The 21,188-nt window shown below is 46.6% G+C and overlaps 1 protein-coding gene across 2 annotated transcripts in view; it reads left to right on the top strand.

Moving 5' to 3' along the window:
• The window catches only part of MYO1G (myosin IG), a 377,606-nt gene that overhangs the window by 121,433 nt on the left and 234,985 nt on the right, over window positions 1-21,188 (top strand). For both annotated transcript variants that reach the window (XM_029588199.1, XM_029588200.1), the window contains exons 10-14: window positions 4,176-4,290; window positions 9,120-9,290; window positions 13,289-13,359; window positions 15,019-15,093; window positions 19,932-20,064. In XM_029588199.1, coding sequence (XP_029444059.1) covers window positions 4,176-4,290; window positions 9,120-9,290; window positions 13,289-13,359; window positions 15,019-15,093; window positions 19,932-20,064 — 565 coding nt within the window. The remainder of the gene's footprint in view (window positions 1-4,175; window positions 4,291-9,119; window positions 9,291-13,288; window positions 13,360-15,018; window positions 15,094-19,931; window positions 20,065-21,188) is intronic.

The raw sequence follows: 21,188 nt of genomic DNA, 5'->3' as shown, positions 1-21,188 counted from the left end.
ACTTCAGCATTGAAGTCAGCGCCTCAGCAAAGTAAACAAAAGGAAGCGCGATCAAAACGGACGCTCGTATTGAGCACCCATTGCAGCTGTGGGCGCCGGATGCAATAAACTCCTTTGAGCACCAGAAACGCACAATTCTCCCTTAGCTCGCTCTTTTTTTTTTTTACGCCGCCCTGAGTTCCCCCTCATTTCAATGGCTGCACGTGCGTTAGCAAAACTTGCACTCAATAAGAGCACCCGTTCTGAGCGCAGGCCTTCTTGCTTTGACCCGTCAGATTTTGGGCTCTATAGCCAGCTAAATTTACCCACTCAGAATCTGAGTAGGTAGGTGAAGGCCAGCCATTGGTGTGGCCAGATGTATGTGGGTAAAATTAGTATTGTGCGATATCATGCGTTTTTTCCCAAAAAAACCTAAACTCTCTATTGAAATTCGTTGTTTTGTATGCCCAAATTTACATTTTGCATGCAAAGCAGCTAATGCATAGGTAATCCTATGCAAGTAAAATAATATGGCTTGACTCAAAAAAAGCAAGCCACTTTATTTGAACCATTTTTTCAGGAGTCGGAGTTAACTGATCCTGGAGACATCGGGACACTAACTTGCATCCCAATGTCCCTAGGATGCTTCATAAAGAGCCATGTGGCCTGAAACACCCCCCCCCCCCCCATTGGCAAAATCTCCTGGGGATCTTGGAAGACTCCTGCACTCCCCCTGCCACCCGTAGAGGAGTTGCAGCCTTTAAAAAGTGTAAAAATAGTATTAAAGGTCATGAGATGACTCCCCACTCCCTTCCCAAACCCTCTCCCCTTTGTTACATATAGTTCCCCTAACCCAAATACTCATCCCATTCAAACCAACTCCCCAGCCCCCTCAACCTCCGTACAATATAATTCCTGGTAGTCAGTGGCCCCACCCACCCCCTCCCCTTAGAAAGAAGTGACACCCTGGTGTTCTAGGGAGCCTCCTACCACTCCCCCCGGACCCTTTCTTATGTAAAACACAACACCCCGGTGGTCCAGTGGTGGCCCAGAGCGCTCTCTAGCTCTGAGCTGGTCAACGCCATTTTCCATCTGGTCTTTGCCCCTATCATGTGATCTGGACTGCTACTGGAGCAACAGAGTGTCATCTTTTAGGTAAGGGGGGATCTGGGGGGGAATACGAGGGGGGGTCCCTAGACCACCAGGGTATCACTATTTTGTATGGTGTGGGGCTGATACTGTGGGAATTAGGGGTTAGTTTGAATTGGGGGTTGGGGTTGGGGGCTATACGTAACAAAGGGGAGGGGTTTGGGAAGGTGGGCGGGGCATCACCACCCAATTTTTAAATCTATTTTTTACACTTTATAAAAGGTTCACTGCCTCTACAGGTGATGGGAGGGTGGGCGGGGGTATTTCAAGACTCCTGGGAGGGTTTTGCACGAGGGGTGTTTTGGGGGCCATGTGGCCCATTAACACAATGCTGGCCCCGGGCAAAGTGGGCTGCTATCGTGTGGTGTGTTTTTTTTTTTCCATTTTTCAGTGATGTTTTTTATTGTGGGTTTTTTCCGCAATAAAAATTATTGCTGCTAAGCCACCATGAAAGGGTCCATTTTCAGCCGCTGTGCAGCTCGGCTAGTTAGTCGGATAAAGAGATCCGGCTAACTAGCAGGGTATGTTTAGCAGTGAGGTTGCACCACTGAATCTACCCATCTATCTATCTAAAGTGTTCTAAACATCAAAATCACAGAACATATAGAAAGACATGGTTTAATGGAACAAAGTCAGCATGGCTTTACCCAGGGCAAGTCTTGCCTCTCAAATCTGCTTCACATTTTGAAGGAATTAATAAACATGTGGATAAAGGTGAACCGGTAGATATAGTATACTTGGATTTTCAGAAGGCGTTTGACAAAGTTCCTCATGAGAGGCTTCTAGGAAAAGTAAAAAGTCATGGGATAGGTGGTGATGTCCTTTCGTGGATTGCAAACTGGCTAAAAGACAGGAAACAGAGAGTAGGATTAAATGGGCAATTTTCTCAGTGGAAGGGAGTGGACAGTGGAGTGCCTCAGGGATCTGTATTGGGACCCTTACTTTTCAATATATTTATAAATGATCTGGAAAGAAATACGACGAGTGAAATAATCAAATTTGCAGATGACACAAAATTGTTCAGAGTAGTTAAATCACAAGCAGATTGTGATAAATTGCAGGAAGACCTTGTAAGACTGGAAAATTGGGCATCCAAATGGCAGATGAAATTTAATGTGGATAAGTGCAAGGTGATGCATATAGGGAAAAATAACCCATGCTATAATTACACAATGTTGGGTTCCATATTAGGTGCTACAACCCAAGAAAGAGATCTAGGTGTCATAGTGAAATAATCGGTTCAGTGTGCTGCGGCAGTCAAAAAAGCAAACAGAATGTTGGGAATTATTAGAAAGGGAATGGTGAATAAAACGGAAAATGTCATAATGCCTCTGTATCGCTCCATGGTGAGACCGCACCTTGAATACTGTGTACAATTCTGGTCGCCGCATCTCAAAAAAAGATATAATTGCGATGGAGAAGGTACAGAGAAAGGCTACCAAAATGATAAGGGGAATGGAACAACTCCCCTATGAGGAAAGACTAAAGAGGTTAGGACTTTTCAGCTTGGAGAAGAGACGACTGAGGGGGGAAATGATAGAGGTGTTTAAAATCATGAGAGGTCTAGAACGGGTAGATGTGAATCGGTTATTTACTCTTTCGGATAGTAGAAAGACTAGGGAACACTCCATGAAGTTAGCATGGGGCACATTTAAAACTAATCGGAGAAAGTTCTTTTTTACTCAACGCACAATTAAACTCTGGAATTTGTTGCCAGAGGATGTGGTTAGTGCAGTTAGTATAGCTGTGTTTAAAAAAGGATTGGATAAGTTCTTGGAGGAGAAGTCCATTACCTGCTATTAAGTTCACTTAGAGAATAGCCACTGCCATTAGCAATGGTAACATGGAATAGACTTAGTTTTTGGGTACTTGCCAGGTTCTTATGGCTTGGATTGGCCACTGTTGGAAACAGGATGCTGGGCTTGATGGACCCTTGGTCTGACCCAGTATGGCATTTTCTTATGTTCTTATGTTCTTATCTTAAAATCAGCCGGTTATGTCTATTCGGCTAACTTTAGGACAGCCCTATGCCCCGACCAGAGTTAGCCGCATAAGTTAAGAGGCTAACTCTGCTCCTCCTCGGAACGCCTCTTGCTCACCCATGCAGTGCCTCCTTCTTATCCGGCTAAATTCTAGCCAGATAACTAGTTAAATATAGCCTGGTAAGCCATTAAGACGAATAACTGTTACGCTGTCTATCTAAAAAGCTTTTGAACATGGACCTACATATTTAGATGGGTAAAATCTTTTGTATATCAACCCCCAAAGGAACTTAAGGGGTGGAGGGAGGGAAAAGAGCGCAGGTTGAGTGAGATCTATGACAGCACAGTAAGCAGGCAGAAATAGTGGCCCAAATGGTCCTAAGAACATAAGAAGCTGCTATACTGGGTCAGACCAAGGGTCCATCAAGCCCAGCATCCTGTTTCCAAACAGAGGCCAATCCAGGCCATAAGAACCTGGCAGGATCTCAAATAGTAAATAGATTCCTTGTTACTTATGCCCAGTGATAAGCAGTGGCTTTCCCCAAATCTACCTAATTAATAACTGTTTATGGACTTTTCCTTCAGGAACTTGTTCAAACCATTTTTTAAACCCAGCTACACTAATTGCCTTTACCACATCCTCTGGCAATGAATTCCAGAGCTTAATTCAGCATTAAGTGAAAAATAATTTTCTTTGATTTGTTTTAAATATGCTACTTACTAACTTCATGCAGTGTCCCTTGGTCTTTGTATTATCTGAAAGAATAAACAACCAATACACATTTACCCGTTCTGTTCCACTCATGATTTTATAGATGTGACTCATCTCTCCCCTCAGCCCTCTCTTCTCCAAGCTGAAGAGCCCTAACCTCTTTAGCTTTTCCTCTTGGGGAGTCATTCCGTTCTCTTGCTTATTTTGGTCGCCCTTCTCTGTACCTTTGGCTGGCATCTTCTATGCTTCTGTGTATCCGTAGGCTCCTGTGGTGCAGGCAGAGTGAAAGTCGGGACACACGTACTGTATGTGAAGGCGCCTGCACTGTAGACCTCTCTGCTTGTTTGTTTCAGCTTTGAGCAGTTCTGCATCAATTACTGCAATGAGAAACTGCAGCAGCTGTTCATTGAGCTGATCCTGCGCCAGGAGCAAGACGAGTACCAGCGGGAAGGCATCGAGTGGCAGCAGGTGAGTGCCCCTTCAGGACTCCCTGCGCCTCTGGGCTTCTTTCCACCTGGCCAGCTATGCAGCTTTGTAAACACTCCCCCCCCCCCCCCAGCAGAGAGCTGGCACAGCCCGCGCCCCAGCTTAGTTCATGAGCAGTCCCAGGCCATTCCTGCCCCAGAACCCCCCACTTTCCTCTCCATTCCTGCTGCAGACTGTGTGGCTCCCTGGGGAGCTTCTGCTTCAGTCATTGGTGGAAGCTGCACGCAGACTCCGTTTATGAGTTTTAAAACCCTGTATTTCAGCGATAATCTTTTCTTGGCAGAAAGCAATAACCTCCTAGTAGTGTCACCTGAATCCTAGAATAAACACCCCCTGTGTGTCCCTTGGCTTCGCCTCAGTGTTTATAAATAGGTAGGAAGAATCCGTACTCGGAGACTGGCTGCCAGACTTGTGCCAGTATCCCAGGATAATGGTATGGATGCAATCCTGCAGAGCCATCTAACTGCTACGGAGACCCTTCCTCTCCCCCCCCCCCCCCCCATTCATGCCTCTAATTTGTCATTTTTCATTTTCCTGTCCACTAGACATTGGCTTAGCACCTAAGATTAATGAGATCTATTATCATAGTTAGTGAAACATACTCTGATTCCAGTTTCTAGAAACCATGGGGCTGCTGTTGACAAGCATCCTAAGCCTCTTTCAGTCACTTGCACCTCTCAGCTTTTCTTCTAACAGAGAACTGATATTGAGTTATGAAGTGGGTGAACAGAGCTCTGGAGCCTGGACAGGCAGGGCTCTCGGGTGTGGGTAAGCAGAGATCTCGAGCATGGACAGGCCGGGCTCCTGGGTGTGGGTTAGCAGAGATCTTGAGCATGGACAGGAAGGATTCCCGGGTGTGGGTAAGCAGAGATCTTGAGCATGGACAGGAAGGATTCCCGGGTGTGGGTAAGCAGAGATCTCGAGCATGGACAGGCCGGGCTCCCGGGTGTGGGTTAGCAGAGATCTCGAGCATGGACAGGCAGGGCTCCCGGGTGTGGGTTAGCAGAGATCTTGAGCATGGACAGGAAGGATTCCCGGGTGTGGGTAAGCAGAGATCTTGAGCATGGACAGGAAGGATTCCCGGGTGTGGGTAAGCAGAGATCTCGAGCATGGACAGGAAGGATTCCCGGGTGTGGGTAAGCAGAGATCTCGAGCATGGACAGGCAGGGCTCCCGGGTGTGGGAAAGCTGAGATTTTGAGCATGGACCGGCAGGGCTCCCGGGTGTGGGTAAGCAGAGATCTCGAGCATGGAGAGGCAGGGCTCCCGGGTGTGGGTAAGCAGAGATCTCGAGCATGGACAGGAAGGATTCCCGGGTGTGGGTAAGCAGAGATATCGAGCATGGACAGGCAGGGCTCCCAGTTGTGAGTAAGCAGAGATCTCGAGCATGGACCGGCAGGGCTCCCGGGTGTGGGTAAGCAGAGATCTCGAGCATGGACAGGAAGGATTCCCGGGTGTGGGTAAGCAGAGATATCGAGCATGGACAGGCAGGGCTCCCAGTTGTGAGTAAGCAGAGATCTCGAGCATGGACAGGCAGGGCTCCTGGGTGTGAGTAAGCAGAGATCTCGAGCATGGACAGGCAGGGCTCCTGGGTGTGAGTAAGCAGAGATCTCGAGCATTGACAGGCAGGGCTCCTGGGTGTGAGTAAGCAGAGATCTCGAGCATGGACAGGCAGGACTCCCGGGTGTGGGTAAGCTGAGATCTTGAGCATGGACAGGAAGGACTCCTGGGTGTGAGTAAGCAGAGATCTCGAGCATGGACAGGCAGGGCTCCCGGGTGTGAGTAAGCAGAGATCTCGAGCATGGACAGGCAGGGCTCCTTGGTGTGAGTAAGCAGAGATCTCGAGCATGGACAGGCAGGGCTCCCGGGTGTGGGTAAGCAGAGATCTTGAGCATGGACAGGCAAGGCTCCCGGGTGTGGGTAAGCTGAGATCTTGAGCATGGAGGCAGGGCTCCCGGGTGTGGGTAAGCTGAGATCTTGAGCATGGACAGGCAGGGCTCTCGGGTGTGGGTAAGCAGAGATCTCGAGCATGGACAGGCAGGATTCCCGGGTGTGGGTAAGCAGAGATCTCGAGCATGGACAGGCAGGGCTCCCGGGTGTGGGTAAGCAGAGATCTCGAGCATGGACAGGAAGGATTCCTGGGTGTGGGTAAGCAGAGATCTCGAGCATGGACAGGCAGGGCTCCCGGGTGTGGGTAAGCAGAGATCTCGAGCATGGACAGGCAGGGCTCCCGGGTGTGGGTAAGCAGAGATCTCGAGCATGGACAGGCAGGGCTCCCGGGTGTGGGTAAGCAGAGATCTCGAGCATGGACAGGCAGGGCTCCCGGGTGTGGGTAAGCAGAGATCTCGAGCATGGACACGCAGGGCTCCCGGGTGTGGGTAATCAGATTTCAAGCATGGACAGGAAGGGCTTTTGCGTGTGGCTATGCAGAGATCTCAAGTATGAACAAGAAGGGTTCTCAGGTGTGAGTGAGTATTGAAGTAATGTCCTGGGACACAGGTGAGCAAAACTCTCAGGGATGGGTGAGCAGGGCTCCCATACATGGGACACGCAAGGTTCTTGAGCATGGGTGAACAGTGCTCTCAGGCAGGGGTGGCTCTAGACAATCTGCCGCCTGAGGCAAGGGACGAGATGTGCCCCCTCACCATGTCCCCTCTTGCTCCACCCCCCTTGCTTTCCCCGACCCTTCTCGCTTTACTCCCACTTGCACCGCCCCGTCCCTTCTCCCTTCAGCTGCCGCCGCCCTGGCCACCGGCGTCGGCGTTGGCAGCGTCGGTGTTGTCCTCCCTCCTCCACGCCCCCAGCCTGAACTCCAGTGGCGGCCCGTGGCAGCGACCCTCCTCTTTTCTGCTTTCGCCGGCCTGGGTTGGCAGCCTCCCTCCTCCTGCAGAGTCCCTCCTACCTTCGTTGCTGTTTTTCAAAATTAACTATAAATATGGTGATAATGAAGAGATCTAGCCACCCCTCTTCATTAAAAGAATGCCGCAGCTCACCATAGAGCTCATTCTCTGATTAGTCTTAAATGTGCTACTTGCTAACTTCATGGAATGCCCCCTAGTCCTTCTATTATCCGAAAGTGTAAATAACCACTTCACATCTACTCGTTCAAGACCTCTCATGATCTTAAAGACCTCTATCATATCCCCCCTCAGCCGTCTCTTCTCCAAGCTGAACAGCCCTAACCTCTTCAGCCTTTCCTCATAGGGGAGCTGTTCCATCCCCTTTATCATTTTGGTCGCCCTTCTCTGTACCTTCTCCAGGGCAACAATATATTTTTTGATATGCGGTGATCAGAATTGTACACAGTACTGAAGGTGCGGTCTCACCATGGTGTCATACAGAGGCATTATGACATTTTCTGTTCTATTAACCATTCCCTTCCTAATAATTCTTAACATTCTGTTTGCTTTTTTGACTGCTGCAGCACACTGAGTCGACGATTTTAAAGTATTATCCACTATGATGCCTAGATCCTTTTCCTGGGTGGTAGCTCCTAATATGGAACCTAACATTGTGTAACTACAGCAAGGGTTATTTTTCCCTATAAGCAACACCTTGCACTTGTCCACATTAAATTTCATCTGCCATTTGTGAAGGGGTCGGTTACATTTGGATGCCAATCTTGCAAGGTCCTCCTGCAATATATCACAATCCGCTTGTGATTTAACTACTCTGAATAATTTTGTATCATCTGCAAATTTGATTACCTCACTCGTCGTATTCCTTTCCAGATCATTTATATATATATTAAAAAGCACCAGTCCAAGTACAGATCCCTGAGACACACCACTGTATACCCTTTTCCACTGAGAAAATTAACCATTTAATCCTACTCTCTGTTTCCTGTCTTTTAATCAGTTTGTAATCCACGAAAGGACATCGCTTTCTATCCCATGACTTTTTAGTTTTCTTAGAAGCCTCTCATGAAGGACTTTGTCAAACGCCTTCTGAAAATTCAAATATAATACATCTACCGGTTCACCTTTATCCACATGTTTATTAACCCCTTCAAAAAAATGAAGCAGATTTGTGAGGCAAGACTTCCCTTGGGTAAATCCATGCTGACTGTGTTCCATTAAATCATGTCTTTCTATATGCTCTGTGATTTTGATCTTTAGAATAGTTTACACTATTTTTCCCGGCACTGAAGTCAGGCTCACTGGTTTATAGTTTCCCGAATAGCCTCCTAGAACCCTTTAAAAACTGAGGTTACATTGGCCACTCTCCACTCTTCGGGTGCAATGAATGATTTTAATGATAGGTTACAAATTTTAACTAACAGATCTGAAATTTCATTTTTGAGCCCCTGTGTATTATATTGTTGATCACAAAGCTAGTGTGGGAGAAGAGGAAGGAATGAGTGCATGTTATACCTGTCTTACAGGATACCCTATTTTCTGTTGCCCTGGCAACCTCTCTGCACCTGAAGACCTATCCTGAGCTCGCCTTCCTTCTGTAAACTGTGAAACATGACTTGGTCTTCCTATCGTTATCTAAGAAAGAAAGAGACCTATTTCCAACTTGAGAGCTTACAAATCCTGATGATAATTCTTACATTGGTCTAAGAAAAGGAATCAAAAATTGAAAGGAATCTAACTTAAACACTCCCCCCACCACACACTAAATTATAGATTGTTGGCATAAATATTGAGTATAATTTAACTTGGAGGGAATACCTCAGTTTCGTTTGACTAAAAATCATATTACAGGGGATCATATTAATGAAGGATGTAACCACTGCTGTCAGGGAGATTGCTGAGAAAGAATATTATCCCAGCGGAGCTCCTAAATCCGTTTGCTCTGCTTCTTGCAGATCGAATACTTCAACAATCAGATTATTGTAGACCTGGTGGAGCAGCCACACAGAGGAGTCATCTCCATCCTGGACGAGGCATGTCTGACGGTGGGAGATGTCACTGACATCATGTTCCTGGACTCCATGAATTTGAAGCTCTGCACGCACCCTCACTACACCAGCAGGAAGGTGAGATGCCTGAAAACACCGCCCCAGTAACTTCATCTGTAATCAGATACACTGGGGGAAAGAGAGGTCTCTGCACCCACTGACCTGGTAACATCACGTGTAATCAGATGCACTGTGAGATGGAGAGATCTCTGCAAACACTGCCCCGGTAACATCCCATGTAATCAGATATGCTGCAGGAAGGTGAGATCCCTGCATCCACTGACCCAGTAACATCGCATGTAATCAGATACACTGCAGGAAGGTGAGATCCCTACATACACTGCCCCGGTAACATCACGTGTAATCAGATACACTGCAGGAAGGTGAGATACCTGCATACACTGACCCACTAACATCAACGTGTAATCAGATGCACTGCAGGAAGGTGAGATCCCTGCATCCACTGACCCAGTAATATCAACGTGTAATCAGATACACTGCAGGAAGGTGAGATCCCTGCATCCACTGACCCAGTAACATCAACGTGTAATCAGATACACTGCAGGAAGGTGAGATCCCTGCATCCACTGACCCAGTAATATCAACGTGTAATCAGATACACTGCAGGAAGGTGAGATCCCTGCATCCACTGACCCAGTAACATCAACGTGTAATCAGATGCACTGCAGGAAGGTGAGATCCCTGCATCTAGTGACCCAGTAACATCAATGTGTAATCAAATACACTGCAGGAAGGTGAGATCCCTGCATCCACTGACCCAGTAACATCACATGTAATCAGATACACTGCAGGAAGGTGAGATCCCTGCAAACTCTGCCCCGGTAACATCACTTGTAATCAGATATACTGCAGGAAGGTGAGATCCCTGCATCCACTGACCCAGTAACATTACGTGTAATCAGATACACTGCAGGAAGGTGAGATCCCTGCATACACTGACCCAGTAACATGATGTGTAATCAGATACACTGCAGGAAGGTGAGATCCCTGCATTCATTCACCCGATAATATCAAGTGTAATCAGATGCACTGTGAGAATGAGAGATCCCTATGAACACTGCCCCGGTAACATCCCATGTAATCAGATATGCTGCAGGAAGGTGAGATCCCTGCATCCATTGACCCAGTAACATTACGTGTAATCAGATACACTGCAGGAAGGTGAGATCCCTGCATCCACTGACCCAGTAACATCACGTGTAATCAGATACACTGCAGGAAGGTGAGATCCCTGCATCCACTGACCCAGTAACATCAACGTGTAATCAGATGCACTGCAGGAAGGTGAGATCCCTGCATACACTGACCCAGTAACATCAACGTGTAATCAGATGCACTGCAGGAAGGTGAGATCCCTGCATCCACTGACCCAGTAACATCACGTGTAATCAGATACACTGCAGGAAGGTGAGATCCCTGCATACACTGACCCAGTAACATCACGTGTAATCAGATACACTGCAGGAAGGTGAGATCCCTGCATCCACTGACCCAGTAACATCACGGGTAATCAGATACACTGCAGGAAGGGGAGATCCCTGTATCCACTGACCCAGTAACATCACGTGTAATCAGATGCACTGCAGGATGGTGAGATCCCTGCATACACTGAACCAGTAACATCACGTGTAATCAGATACACTGCAGGAAGGTGAGATCCTTGCATCCACTGACCCAGTAACATCACGTGTAATCAGATACACTGCAGGAAGGTGAGATCCCTGCATCCACTGACCCAGTAACATCAACGTGTAATCAGATGCACTGCAGGAAGGTGAGATCCCTGCATACACTGACCCAGTAACATCAACGTGTAATCAGATGCACTGCAGGAAGGTGAGATCCCTGCATACACTGACCCAGTAACATCAACGTGTAATCAGATGCACTGCAGGAAGGTGAGATCCCTGCATACACTGACCCAGTAACATCAACGTGTAATCAGATACACTGCAGGAAGGTGAGATCCTTGCATCCACTGACCCAGTAACATCACGTGTAATCAGATACACTGCAGGAAGGTGAGATCCCTGCATTCATTCACCCGATAATATCAAGTGTAAGGAGAGATCCCTATGAACACTGCCCGAATAACATCATGTATAAGATACAGTGAGCCACAGGAAGGTAGTAAGGAGACATCCTTGTACTTACTGCCCGATAACACAAGATTATCATTTTGGGGTTTTTTTTAAGTGGGAGGGAGTTGTTTTTTCCCTAAATTTGTTGAAAGAAATGAGCCACAAGAAAAGGCCAAAAATATTCTGATCAATCTGTTTATATAGAAATATAAAACCGTGATGGCACGAAAAGGCCATACGTCCTGTCTAATCTGCCCATCCGTACCAACTGCTCAGCTCTACAGTTGAGATCCCCTGTGCTTGTCCCCTGCTTTCTTTCTTGAGTTCAGACGCTATCCTTGTTCTTATTTAAAAATAAGTGTTGTGCCCAGAAATTGAAAATTAACCTGCCCGTTTGCGAGTTGCTGAGGCATCCTGCACGTTACGGTGCGGTGCACGTGGTAGGGCAACTTCTGCATTCTTGTGATGGTGACGCAAGGGCAGGGGGAGTGGAGGAGCAGGGGCTGGGACCGGAGTGGGCCTTTTTAACAAAGTAGTATTCCTGCGGCCGTGTTTTTGGATAAGGATCCATGTCTTCCACTTTTCTAATCCAAAATACAGCGGCCCGGCATGAAGCCGAGGCCCCCTTCTCGTGGGAGACTTAGTTTTCTGCCAGGACTGTGCTGTTTTTGAACCAAGAAATCATGAAGAGCGTTGCAATATGCCAACCAGATAGTGCCAGAGAAAGCCTTGCACAGCTGAAGCCTGATGGGAATGGAGTAAATATCAACCTCTCCTCTGGCTCCTGGAACATCTTCCTGTAGAGCCTCATAGCTTGCTTTGCTTTGGAGAGCTTTGTATTCCCTTTTTTTTTTAAATTTGCATTTAAAAGTTTGTTTCAAGGTTACATTTTCAAGATTTCTTTTTTTTTTTCCAGGTGTTAAATCCCATTAATTTTGTGGAATAACATTTGAGATTCTCTCCCAACATCTCTCTTAATAGAGGAAACCTTTATACATATATGGTCTGTTTTTGATCCAGTAACCTATGATGTCTGTCTCATTGATCCTGGAAAAGCTAAGAATGCCGAATCGACCAGATCGAGACCTGAAGGCAGGGACTCCAGACATCACAGGATGACTGGAGGCAGCAGAGCTCTCCTTCCGGCCCAGAAGGAAGCTGGGAGCTGCTTATGAGTTCAGATCCAGTGCTATCAGATCGAGGTGCTGTGCAATAGCTTCCTTCCCCCGGCCCTCCCTCGTGGCTCACTTCTCTTTTCCCGGTCCGCTGCTGCCTCCTGCGGTGGGGTCCTCTTTGGGTTTTTTTTGGTTTTTTTATGGGCTTTCTTCTCAAGCTTAGGGGCCTTTAAAGTGCCAGATATCTGGAGCTGCGAGGTTGTCGGATGCCGGCATCAGTGGGAAGTGAGTTTTATTTGGGACCTGTGACCCTTGCGTGCCTCCACAACTGGGCAGGTTCTCTGTCACTGTTCAGGTTGAAGGTCAAGACCCGATTCTCCCAGCTTCTGGGGCTGAGAGGTTCTAAGATTTTATTTATTTTATTTATTTCTATGTCCCTATCGCCTCTAGGGTGTGAAAGATTCTGAATACGATAGCCTGGAATGTATTATTTGGCTCTCAGACAAGGGAAATCCCGCCTTTGCTAGGGAACAGAAACATCACCTCCACCAACCCCCTTCGGTTGGATAACATTGACTAAAGGTGTTGAGCATAATCGAGACTGGGCCTTAGTGCAGACTCACATTTCTAGGTCCTAACCATCAGCCGTGTGATCTGGACTGGAGCGTGGGAACTGAAGAGAAGGGAAGGAATGATCTGTGCGGGATCTGCTCCTGCATTTTTTCCAAGCCCTCCCCTTGCAGAGATTCCCCCTGCCTCGGGCACGCACCGGCACTTCCGTAAGGGCTCCTGCTTCAGAACCTCTTTCGCCATGTGCTGGGAATGGGTCTCTGAATTCTGTTTGCTTCTGTGTTTCCAGCTGAAAGCTATTGACAAATCCATGGCATTCAACCGGGATTTCCGCATCAGGCACTACGCTGGAGATGTCACGTAAGTCCAGTGCACTGCCATTTCCTTTTCCTCACTCTGGGTTTTAATCTCTACAGCCCAGGTGAGAAAGAGTCCACTGAGAAGAGAACAGAGCTAAACATCGTGGTTAGGAGATGGGGCTACTGACCGGTTCCCTTCCTGCTGGACAGGCTGATCCAGGCTTGGTTTCACTCCACTGCACACTTGGGTCTTGTAGTCCTACTCTTCTTAGGGAAATCAACAGGCAAATCAGAAGCAAGGGCCATGCATGCAACGGGATAAAACCAGGACTGGATTTGCCTGGTTTAGCCATTCTTGGGGTTCAGCTCCTTGGCTGAAGTCTCCCCTTCTCACTGCTAAGTTTACAGCTGAGAGTGCGTGTAATAGAGATCAGTGGCAACCATGCCCTGCCCCTTCCAGGCCACAAACTGTGTAACACCTATCATGTTTGCGTCTTGTGAAAAACACAAGGTCACCAGCTGATTCTATTTCAGTTGGCCAGGCTAATCCAGTCCTAGTTTTATGCGTGGACTTGTAGCCCTGCTTTCAGAAATAAAGCCAGGATGAGGTTAGCCTAGCCAACAGAAACTGAGCTAGGTGGAGAGCTTGGGGTTTATTCTGTTGTGCGTGTTCCTCATCAGGTAGCCAGAGAAACATGGTAAAATATCAAGCCAGTGGGCCAACCATTTCTTTGTTAGCAATGGACAAAATGTAAATAAAGAAATTACAACCCTAACAGCAGTGATATGGCTCCATCAGGCTTCCAGGAAAGCTTTGGGATTACCTGTATGAAGTGACCATAGTTAAACACCAAACTTCAATGAGCATGGGGAGGCTGGAGGCTTTGGACAATTACTTTGCTGGTTTTCTTGTTCTCTGTGTGGATTATTGGGAAGCTTGATAACAATTTATAGAGGCATTCATCAAAATGTGTTATGGCTTTAACCCATGTGATAATGCGTTAACGCCATAATGCATGAGATAATCGTCTCGCCGCACGGTGCAAATGCAAATTTTTTGAAGGGGGGGTGATTGAGGAGGGGTTTGGATGGGATTAATTAAAATGAGGGGTAATTTCGCACTGTGTGATAGAATAATGCATGCTATCGCATGCTTTTAACTATACCTTTTCTCCTTGTATTAAGCTGTACGATATGCCCAAAATAGCTGTAAGGCAATTTGTGATATACATTGCATTTGGAGGGGTGGGAGAGAGAGAGAGAGAACCTTTGGGGAGGCCTTCACAATATTCGATTATTTCAGCTAATAGCTCGAGGTGAGGTGCTGGTAGTCGTTTAGGAATGTATTATTAGGGTTTTAGCTGCCAGTTTTACATGCAGAGTGAGACGTACAAGCAGCACAGTACACCTGGGTGAAGGTTTGACGTCATTTGGCTTGAGGAAAGTCTGTCAAAGATGAGATTTCTACTATGTTATCTGGCCCTAGCTTGATGGTACCCTGTTATACAGTCCATGGTGCTCTGTGGTGGAAGCACAGCTGCTGGGCTGTAATAGTGGAACTGAAGGTAGATTTGATGAACGTTGGAGCTCTCTCTGTGTATTTTACCTGCTGTAACATATTTGGAGCACCCCGTCTGGTACAGCATGGAATAAGTACAATGTGTTGTTATTATCATTGTTATGTTATTATTATTATACTACCTGCTGCTCTCCCTCACAGGTACTCAGTGGAAGGGTTCATTGATAAGAACAAGGACACCCTGTTCCAGGACTTCAAACGCTTGATGTACAACAGGTGAGAGGGACCGCGCCCCTCCGCCGGGGAGGAATGGTTGAGGAAGTGGGTCCCCGTCCCCCCCCAGCCGGGAAGCCAGAGTACCAATTCAGTTCCTCTCCATAACTCACTGTGGGACCTTTAGCAGGTCGCTTCATTATCTGTACCCAGTCCGAGGTTTTTAACTCTCTAAGGAAGAGATGACTAACTCCTATGAATTATCGCGTGGAGTGCAGTGTAAATAACATGCATTATTAGTACAGAGGCCTGTCTTAGGGTGCAGGATGCCAGAGTTATGAATGGGATAGAGAATGAGACAGGCAGAGTTTGGAAAAGTTCTGATTTGGGGAAACCTCCCCAGCACTAAACAAGACTTAATGCCTGAAGAGATGAAACATAAAATACAAACCCTTTGTCTAATTCACTTGCCTGAGCCCTTTTAAAACCCTCCACCCCTTTGTTTATTTATTTATTTTATTTTATTTAAAAAATATTGATATACCACATCATCTAAAATTCCGAGCAGCTTACAGTAAAAACATACATAATTATTAGCAACAAAACCACATAAATTTCGGCATCATAAAACAAAAATAAAATACAGAAACACAAAAAACTTTTTTTTAAAACAAAATAAAAATAAAAAGACCTGCATTTGCTCACAAAGCTAATTAATATTCCTACCAACCATATATTAAAACATGCTATCTCAAACAAATGTTTAAAGCTGTTTTTTAAAAGACTTAGGGCACGCCTGCTTATGAAATAATAAAGGTAGTTTGTTCCACCAGCACCAGATAATAATTTATATCTGGGGTCTACTAGACAAAATAATTTTGTAATTTGGAATAAGCAATAAACACTGCTCCTCTGATCTTAAATTTCTAACCGGATGGTGAATATTTAGAAGAATATTAAGACAAACACGAGCATCATGGGTTAGGACATTATGTATTAAAGTTAAAATGTTGTTTTGAATTCTATATTCAATTGGTAACCAATGCAATGTGCTCAAACTTTGAAATGCCCGTTAAGATTCTTACAGCAGAGTTCTGAAACATCTGCACGGATCACAAAATATATTTTGGCATCCATAGGAATAAAGAATTACAGTAATCCAATTTTGAGAATATTAAAACTTGTAAGACCATATGAAAGTTAGAAAAGTCTAAGGTTTTAAGCATCTTAACATCCTTAGGCCCAGGTTCATCTTTTTTGCATGAATAGCGCCCGTGATAAAAAAAAAAAAAAAAGGGGTACGGAGAGAGCGAGAGAGAGAGACACTCTTTATAAGGCTCTCATATTAGTCCACTATTTATATCACTGTAGGAGTATCAACATAACGCCAGGAGAAAAGGTGTAGTTATTTCCAGCATTAAAACATGCCATAATGTGTGTTACGCTATTGCACGCAACTTTCAACCCCTCCCCCTCATTATCATAAACTCTGCCCAAACTCCTACCCTTTGACTAAATTTGGAAAATTTGCATACCCATCTCGCAATGCTTTATTTATCGCAAGCGTTAAGGCCCCCAAAGCCCACGATAAGGCCCTAATGCGATTTGATAAATGACCCTGATAGTTTCCAATATGATGTCTTAACCAAAGGCTTGATATGTGGTGCAAATGAGAGTTTAGAGTCAAAAAGTACTCCAAGGTTTTTTACTTCATGGACAGTGGGGAATTTCTATACCTTGAAAACTAAATGAATTTGGAAAATTTAGATTTGATCACCCGCTCAGTAGTATGATCTCTGTTTTCCCCACGTTAAGTGAAAATTGGTTATGAACTAGCCAAGTTAAAATAACAGTAAGGCAGATATTAAGTACTCAGAGGAATACTCATATCAGAAAGATAGGAAGTAAACCATTGTAGGACTCTTTTCTCTAAGTCCAATTTTGTGAACTGAAACCCAGTAGCCAACAGACCATTATTGCATGAACATAGAATATTTCCCACCCCCCAACCTGACATTTTTAGGCACAGTCATGCATAGCCGGTCAGATTTACAATGTTCTGCTGCCACCAGGAAAACAGAGAGTGAGAGTAAGACAGCATGTGAAGGGAGGAGGGGGTGTGAGATCCCAGGAGGGAGGGAGAGTGACTACCGTATGTGTGTGTGCATTAAGAAAGAGATGTAGACAGACAGCTGACAGGAAGAAAGTCAGATGGAAAGCAAAGGATTGGAAGAATATGAGGCAACAAGGTACAGTCCTAGCGTTCTTCATCCTTTCTTCACTTCTGTCTGCTCGGTCAATATTTCGGAACCCGGAAAGAAATGGCAAAAAAGCAACGTCGGCCTTGTCTTGCGAGCCGGCACTTGGTTCATAGGTCATGCAGTTTGCCCTGCAAATGCCAGGCCACCTTGGTGAGGTTTCTTGCTTTGCTGTTACCATACCTCTCTTGTTTATTTATATGCTGCTTATAACAGGAAAAGCCATGCTGAGCGGTTTTACGAATAAGCATCCGATAAAAATAAACTGGAAACTAGTCAAAAAAAATACAATGCAAACAAAACATAATTCAATAAAATAAGGAAAACATTTAAAACATCTCAGAAATGCATGATAAGATGATTACAAGATGTGAACCTTTCCCCAGACTTTAACCCCCCTCCCCCCCCGGCGCTTCGAGTTCTTTCTCTCAGTTCCCCCCTCAGCTCCGCTGCGTCAGTGGCTCAGATTCACAGCTCTCCGCTGGTTCACGTTCACATAACTTTACCGGCACGGCGATTTTTACGTGCGCTGCCAAAGTAATACAAAAAGAGGTCAGCGTGCAGAAAAGCAGCGGGCGGACAAGTTATCCAGCTAAAATGAGCCTGCCACCTTGTCGCGGATATTCCTGTTGGATACCCTTGCCTGAAGTTATCCGGGTAACTTTAAACCTAATTGAACATATTCCGATTATAGCCAGGTAAGTAAAAAAAAAAAAATCCCTTGCAGGCCAATAGGCCTAACTCCCCTCCTCCCAACCTAGAAAAATATTTTAAAATATATGGGGATACAGTGTTCGATTCCCCCCAGTCCCCCTAACTCAGCAAGGCAAGGTCGTTATGGTATTGCTTGCAGCGTTGCTGTGACAACAATGCCGGAAGTGGCCAGGAGCACATTAAGGCCTTACCAGCTCCCAGCTCAGGTTTGGGAATGTGGAGAGGTCCGTGAGGGTCACAAGGGGGGGGGGGGGGGGTAGAATATGGGGATGGGGGGGGGGGGTAGGAGGTGCTTGTGGGCTTTTTATTTAAATATCACGGATGGAGGGGGGGAGAGGGGACCTAGGATTGCTATAGACTTAGGTCTTTTTATTTTAATTGGGTGGGTTGGGGGATTGGAGGGAGATCAGGTGCTATGCCCCCCCCCACTCACACACACATTTTAAAATATTTTGGGGGAGAGGGGGGGGTTTGGGGAATCAGGCTTAGCCGGTTAGACAGGCGGCACTGATATTCACTCAGTGCTATCCTGCCCCAGAATTCCTCTTTTTTTTTTTTTTTTTTTTAATCCGGGTAATGACTTATCCAGCTAAAACTTACCCAGTCAGCAGGGAACGTATTTAAAACCCCAGATGTGTCGGGCTAAGTCCCGAACTCAGCCAGACAAACCATTTTGAATATTGACAGCAAAGCGGTTAAAGGAAAAGGGAGAACATTTACCAAATAGCGATAATAACAGAAAGGGCTGGTGCCAGGGGTCTTATGCTCCCTAGATTAACCTTCAGCCTTGCGTCCTGACCCTTTTCGCAGCAGCCTATCCGCGGCGGCAGTTCCGGCACAGCATCCCCCCCTCTCTCTTCCCTCTGTCTAGCATCTCTCCTTTCTTCTTCTCTCCTCCCCCTCAGCATCCTCATCTTTCACCCCCTCACTTCCTGCTCAGCACAATCCCAATCTCCTTGCCTCCTTGGGATTTTTTTTTTTTTGCAATGCTCAGCATCCTTGCTTACTCTACCCCCCATGCCCCCGCACTCACCTGTCCTCTCTCCACACTCCCCCAGCTCCCTCTGTCTCCACATCCATTTCCTTCCTTTGTGCTGCTGCGCCTTAAAAGTGGCTTAGGCAGCACCTGAAGGTTTCGGGGGGGGGGGCTTTTTTTTGCCATCACCAAAATTTTGGTGAACCAAGCATTCGCCTAATGGAAGAACCAGCCCCGATAACAAAAAGATAAAATTAAGGGTACAGATAGGACTGTCCCCAGGATCTGCTTCCTATTCTTCCTGGTCAGTTCATGTTTCTGGCCTGGTGCCAGGATGCCACGTTTATAGCTGCTGCTTCTCCTGTTTTAACCCCAGGATTGTAAGGAGGTTTTCCTTGTTCATTCTTCTGAACCACGGCTCTGTTCCTTCTTGTCCAGTTGCTCCTCGGACAGTGGCTTCTCTCCCGGCTCCACTTGTTTTTAATCACTGCTCCTTGAGGTGCAGATTCCTCCCTCCCGGCTCCATTCTGCCCTCTGACAAAGCTCTACACCTCCCTGTTATTCTCCTCCCTCAGCCCTAATCCCTCCCTCTGCCCATGGACACATTGGTGCAGAGTATGGGGAATGGGACCCGGGGCCACTTTTGTGTGTATGGGGGGAGAGAGCTACATAAATCCAAATTAATGTTATTGCTTTGCCTAGTGGTTGACATCTCTGCCGACTGCAGAAGTAGGTAATGGACTTCCTGTGGCTGGTCCGGTTACCACCGGCCACATGGACATTAGCGGGCAGAGCCATGGAAGAACTGGGTAAGATATCTGACTTATTAACCCAGATGAGCCTCTGAATGAGCCGTGACTAAGCCAGCTGGGCACAGTAGGATCCTTTGTGAAGACCCTGCCCAAGGCTGGTGATGCCCCTTGACTGCCTCTTTCTCACCTTCTTGCTTCCAGCACGGACCCGGTCCTGAAAGACATGTGGCCAGAAGGCAAGCTGAGCATCACGGAGGTAACCAGACGCCCCCTGACCGCTGCCACCCTCTTTAAGAACTCCATGGTGGCCCTGGTGGAGAACTTGGCTTGCAAGGTAACACTTCTTCTCTGCCTCCCCCCCCCCCCCCTTTTCACGCTATCCTGTCTCCGTCACTCAGTAGGAGAGGCCTCTGCAGAGGTTGGCGCGGAATTACCAGGTGGCTTCACGTCATCAGGGGGAAGCTGAGCCATTTCTGGTTTCTCCCATTGTACTCTGTGGTCTTGTAAGTCTTGCTTTTCCTAGAAAAAAAAATTGAAGTAAAAGGGCCATAGATGTCATGGGATGAAACCAGGACTGGCGCAGCCTCTCTCTCTCTCTCTCTGACCGAAGACCTGGAGCTATGGACAGACTGATCCGGTCCTGTTTGGGTTTTTTTTTTTTTAATTCTGTTGCAGGCATACATTTGCAGTTCTGATTTCCCTTTGCCAGGATTACAGGTCCATGCATGCAGCATGATAAAAAACAAAACAAAACAGGGGAGAGGGGGGAAGGGGAGGTGAGTTGGGGGTGATGGGTTACTGTAGGTATTATCATTGAAAAAAATGGAATGTCACGGTTTCTCTGGTGTATTATGTGTTTAATTGTATTTTATTTGTGGCTGTTCCTAATAAAAAATGGTTTAAAAAAAACCAAACAGAAAACACAACTCCCGCCATGGCTGGTTCAACCTGTCCCTGAAACTATAGGGAGCCAGTTGGCAACCCTGCAGGGAGGGATCCGCACAGTCCCTTCTTCTTTGCAGCTGCACCGTTGCCGGAACAGAAATAGCAGATTCCCACTGAGTATGCAAATGAGGCGAGTGGGAGCGGGACACTAATTGACTTGGGAGTATTTCTGGAGACAGATTGTTTCCGTTAATAGTCCTGCGCACCCACGAGTTTAACCATATTTGGCGCCAGTCGGGTTCTGTGCAAGAGAAGCTGCTGTGTTTCCTCTTTTTCTCTGCTTGGTATTTTTCCCTGAGGGTGGCGATGGGCTTCCGGAAAGCACTGACAAGGGACCTCTGCAGGCAGGTCACGGTGAAAGCACGCTTCCAAGGTGGCCCCTGGTCTAGGCAGGTCACGCGCGCTGCACCTCAGTCAGGCGGCTCTTTAAGAGGCCTTTATTTCATTCGCTCTTTAATTAATCATGTTTTCCCGGTTTTTCGTCCTACTTCTTTGAAAAGAAAACAATTTAGA

This window comes from Rhinatrema bivittatum, chromosome 2 (assembly GCF_901001135.1).
Source record: "Rhinatrema bivittatum chromosome 2, aRhiBiv1.1, whole genome shotgun sequence".
NCBI classification, from domain to species: domain Eukaryota; kingdom Metazoa; phylum Chordata; class Amphibia; order Gymnophiona; family Rhinatrematidae; genus Rhinatrema; species Rhinatrema bivittatum.
This window is presented reverse-complemented; position numbering and strand designations above follow the sequence as displayed.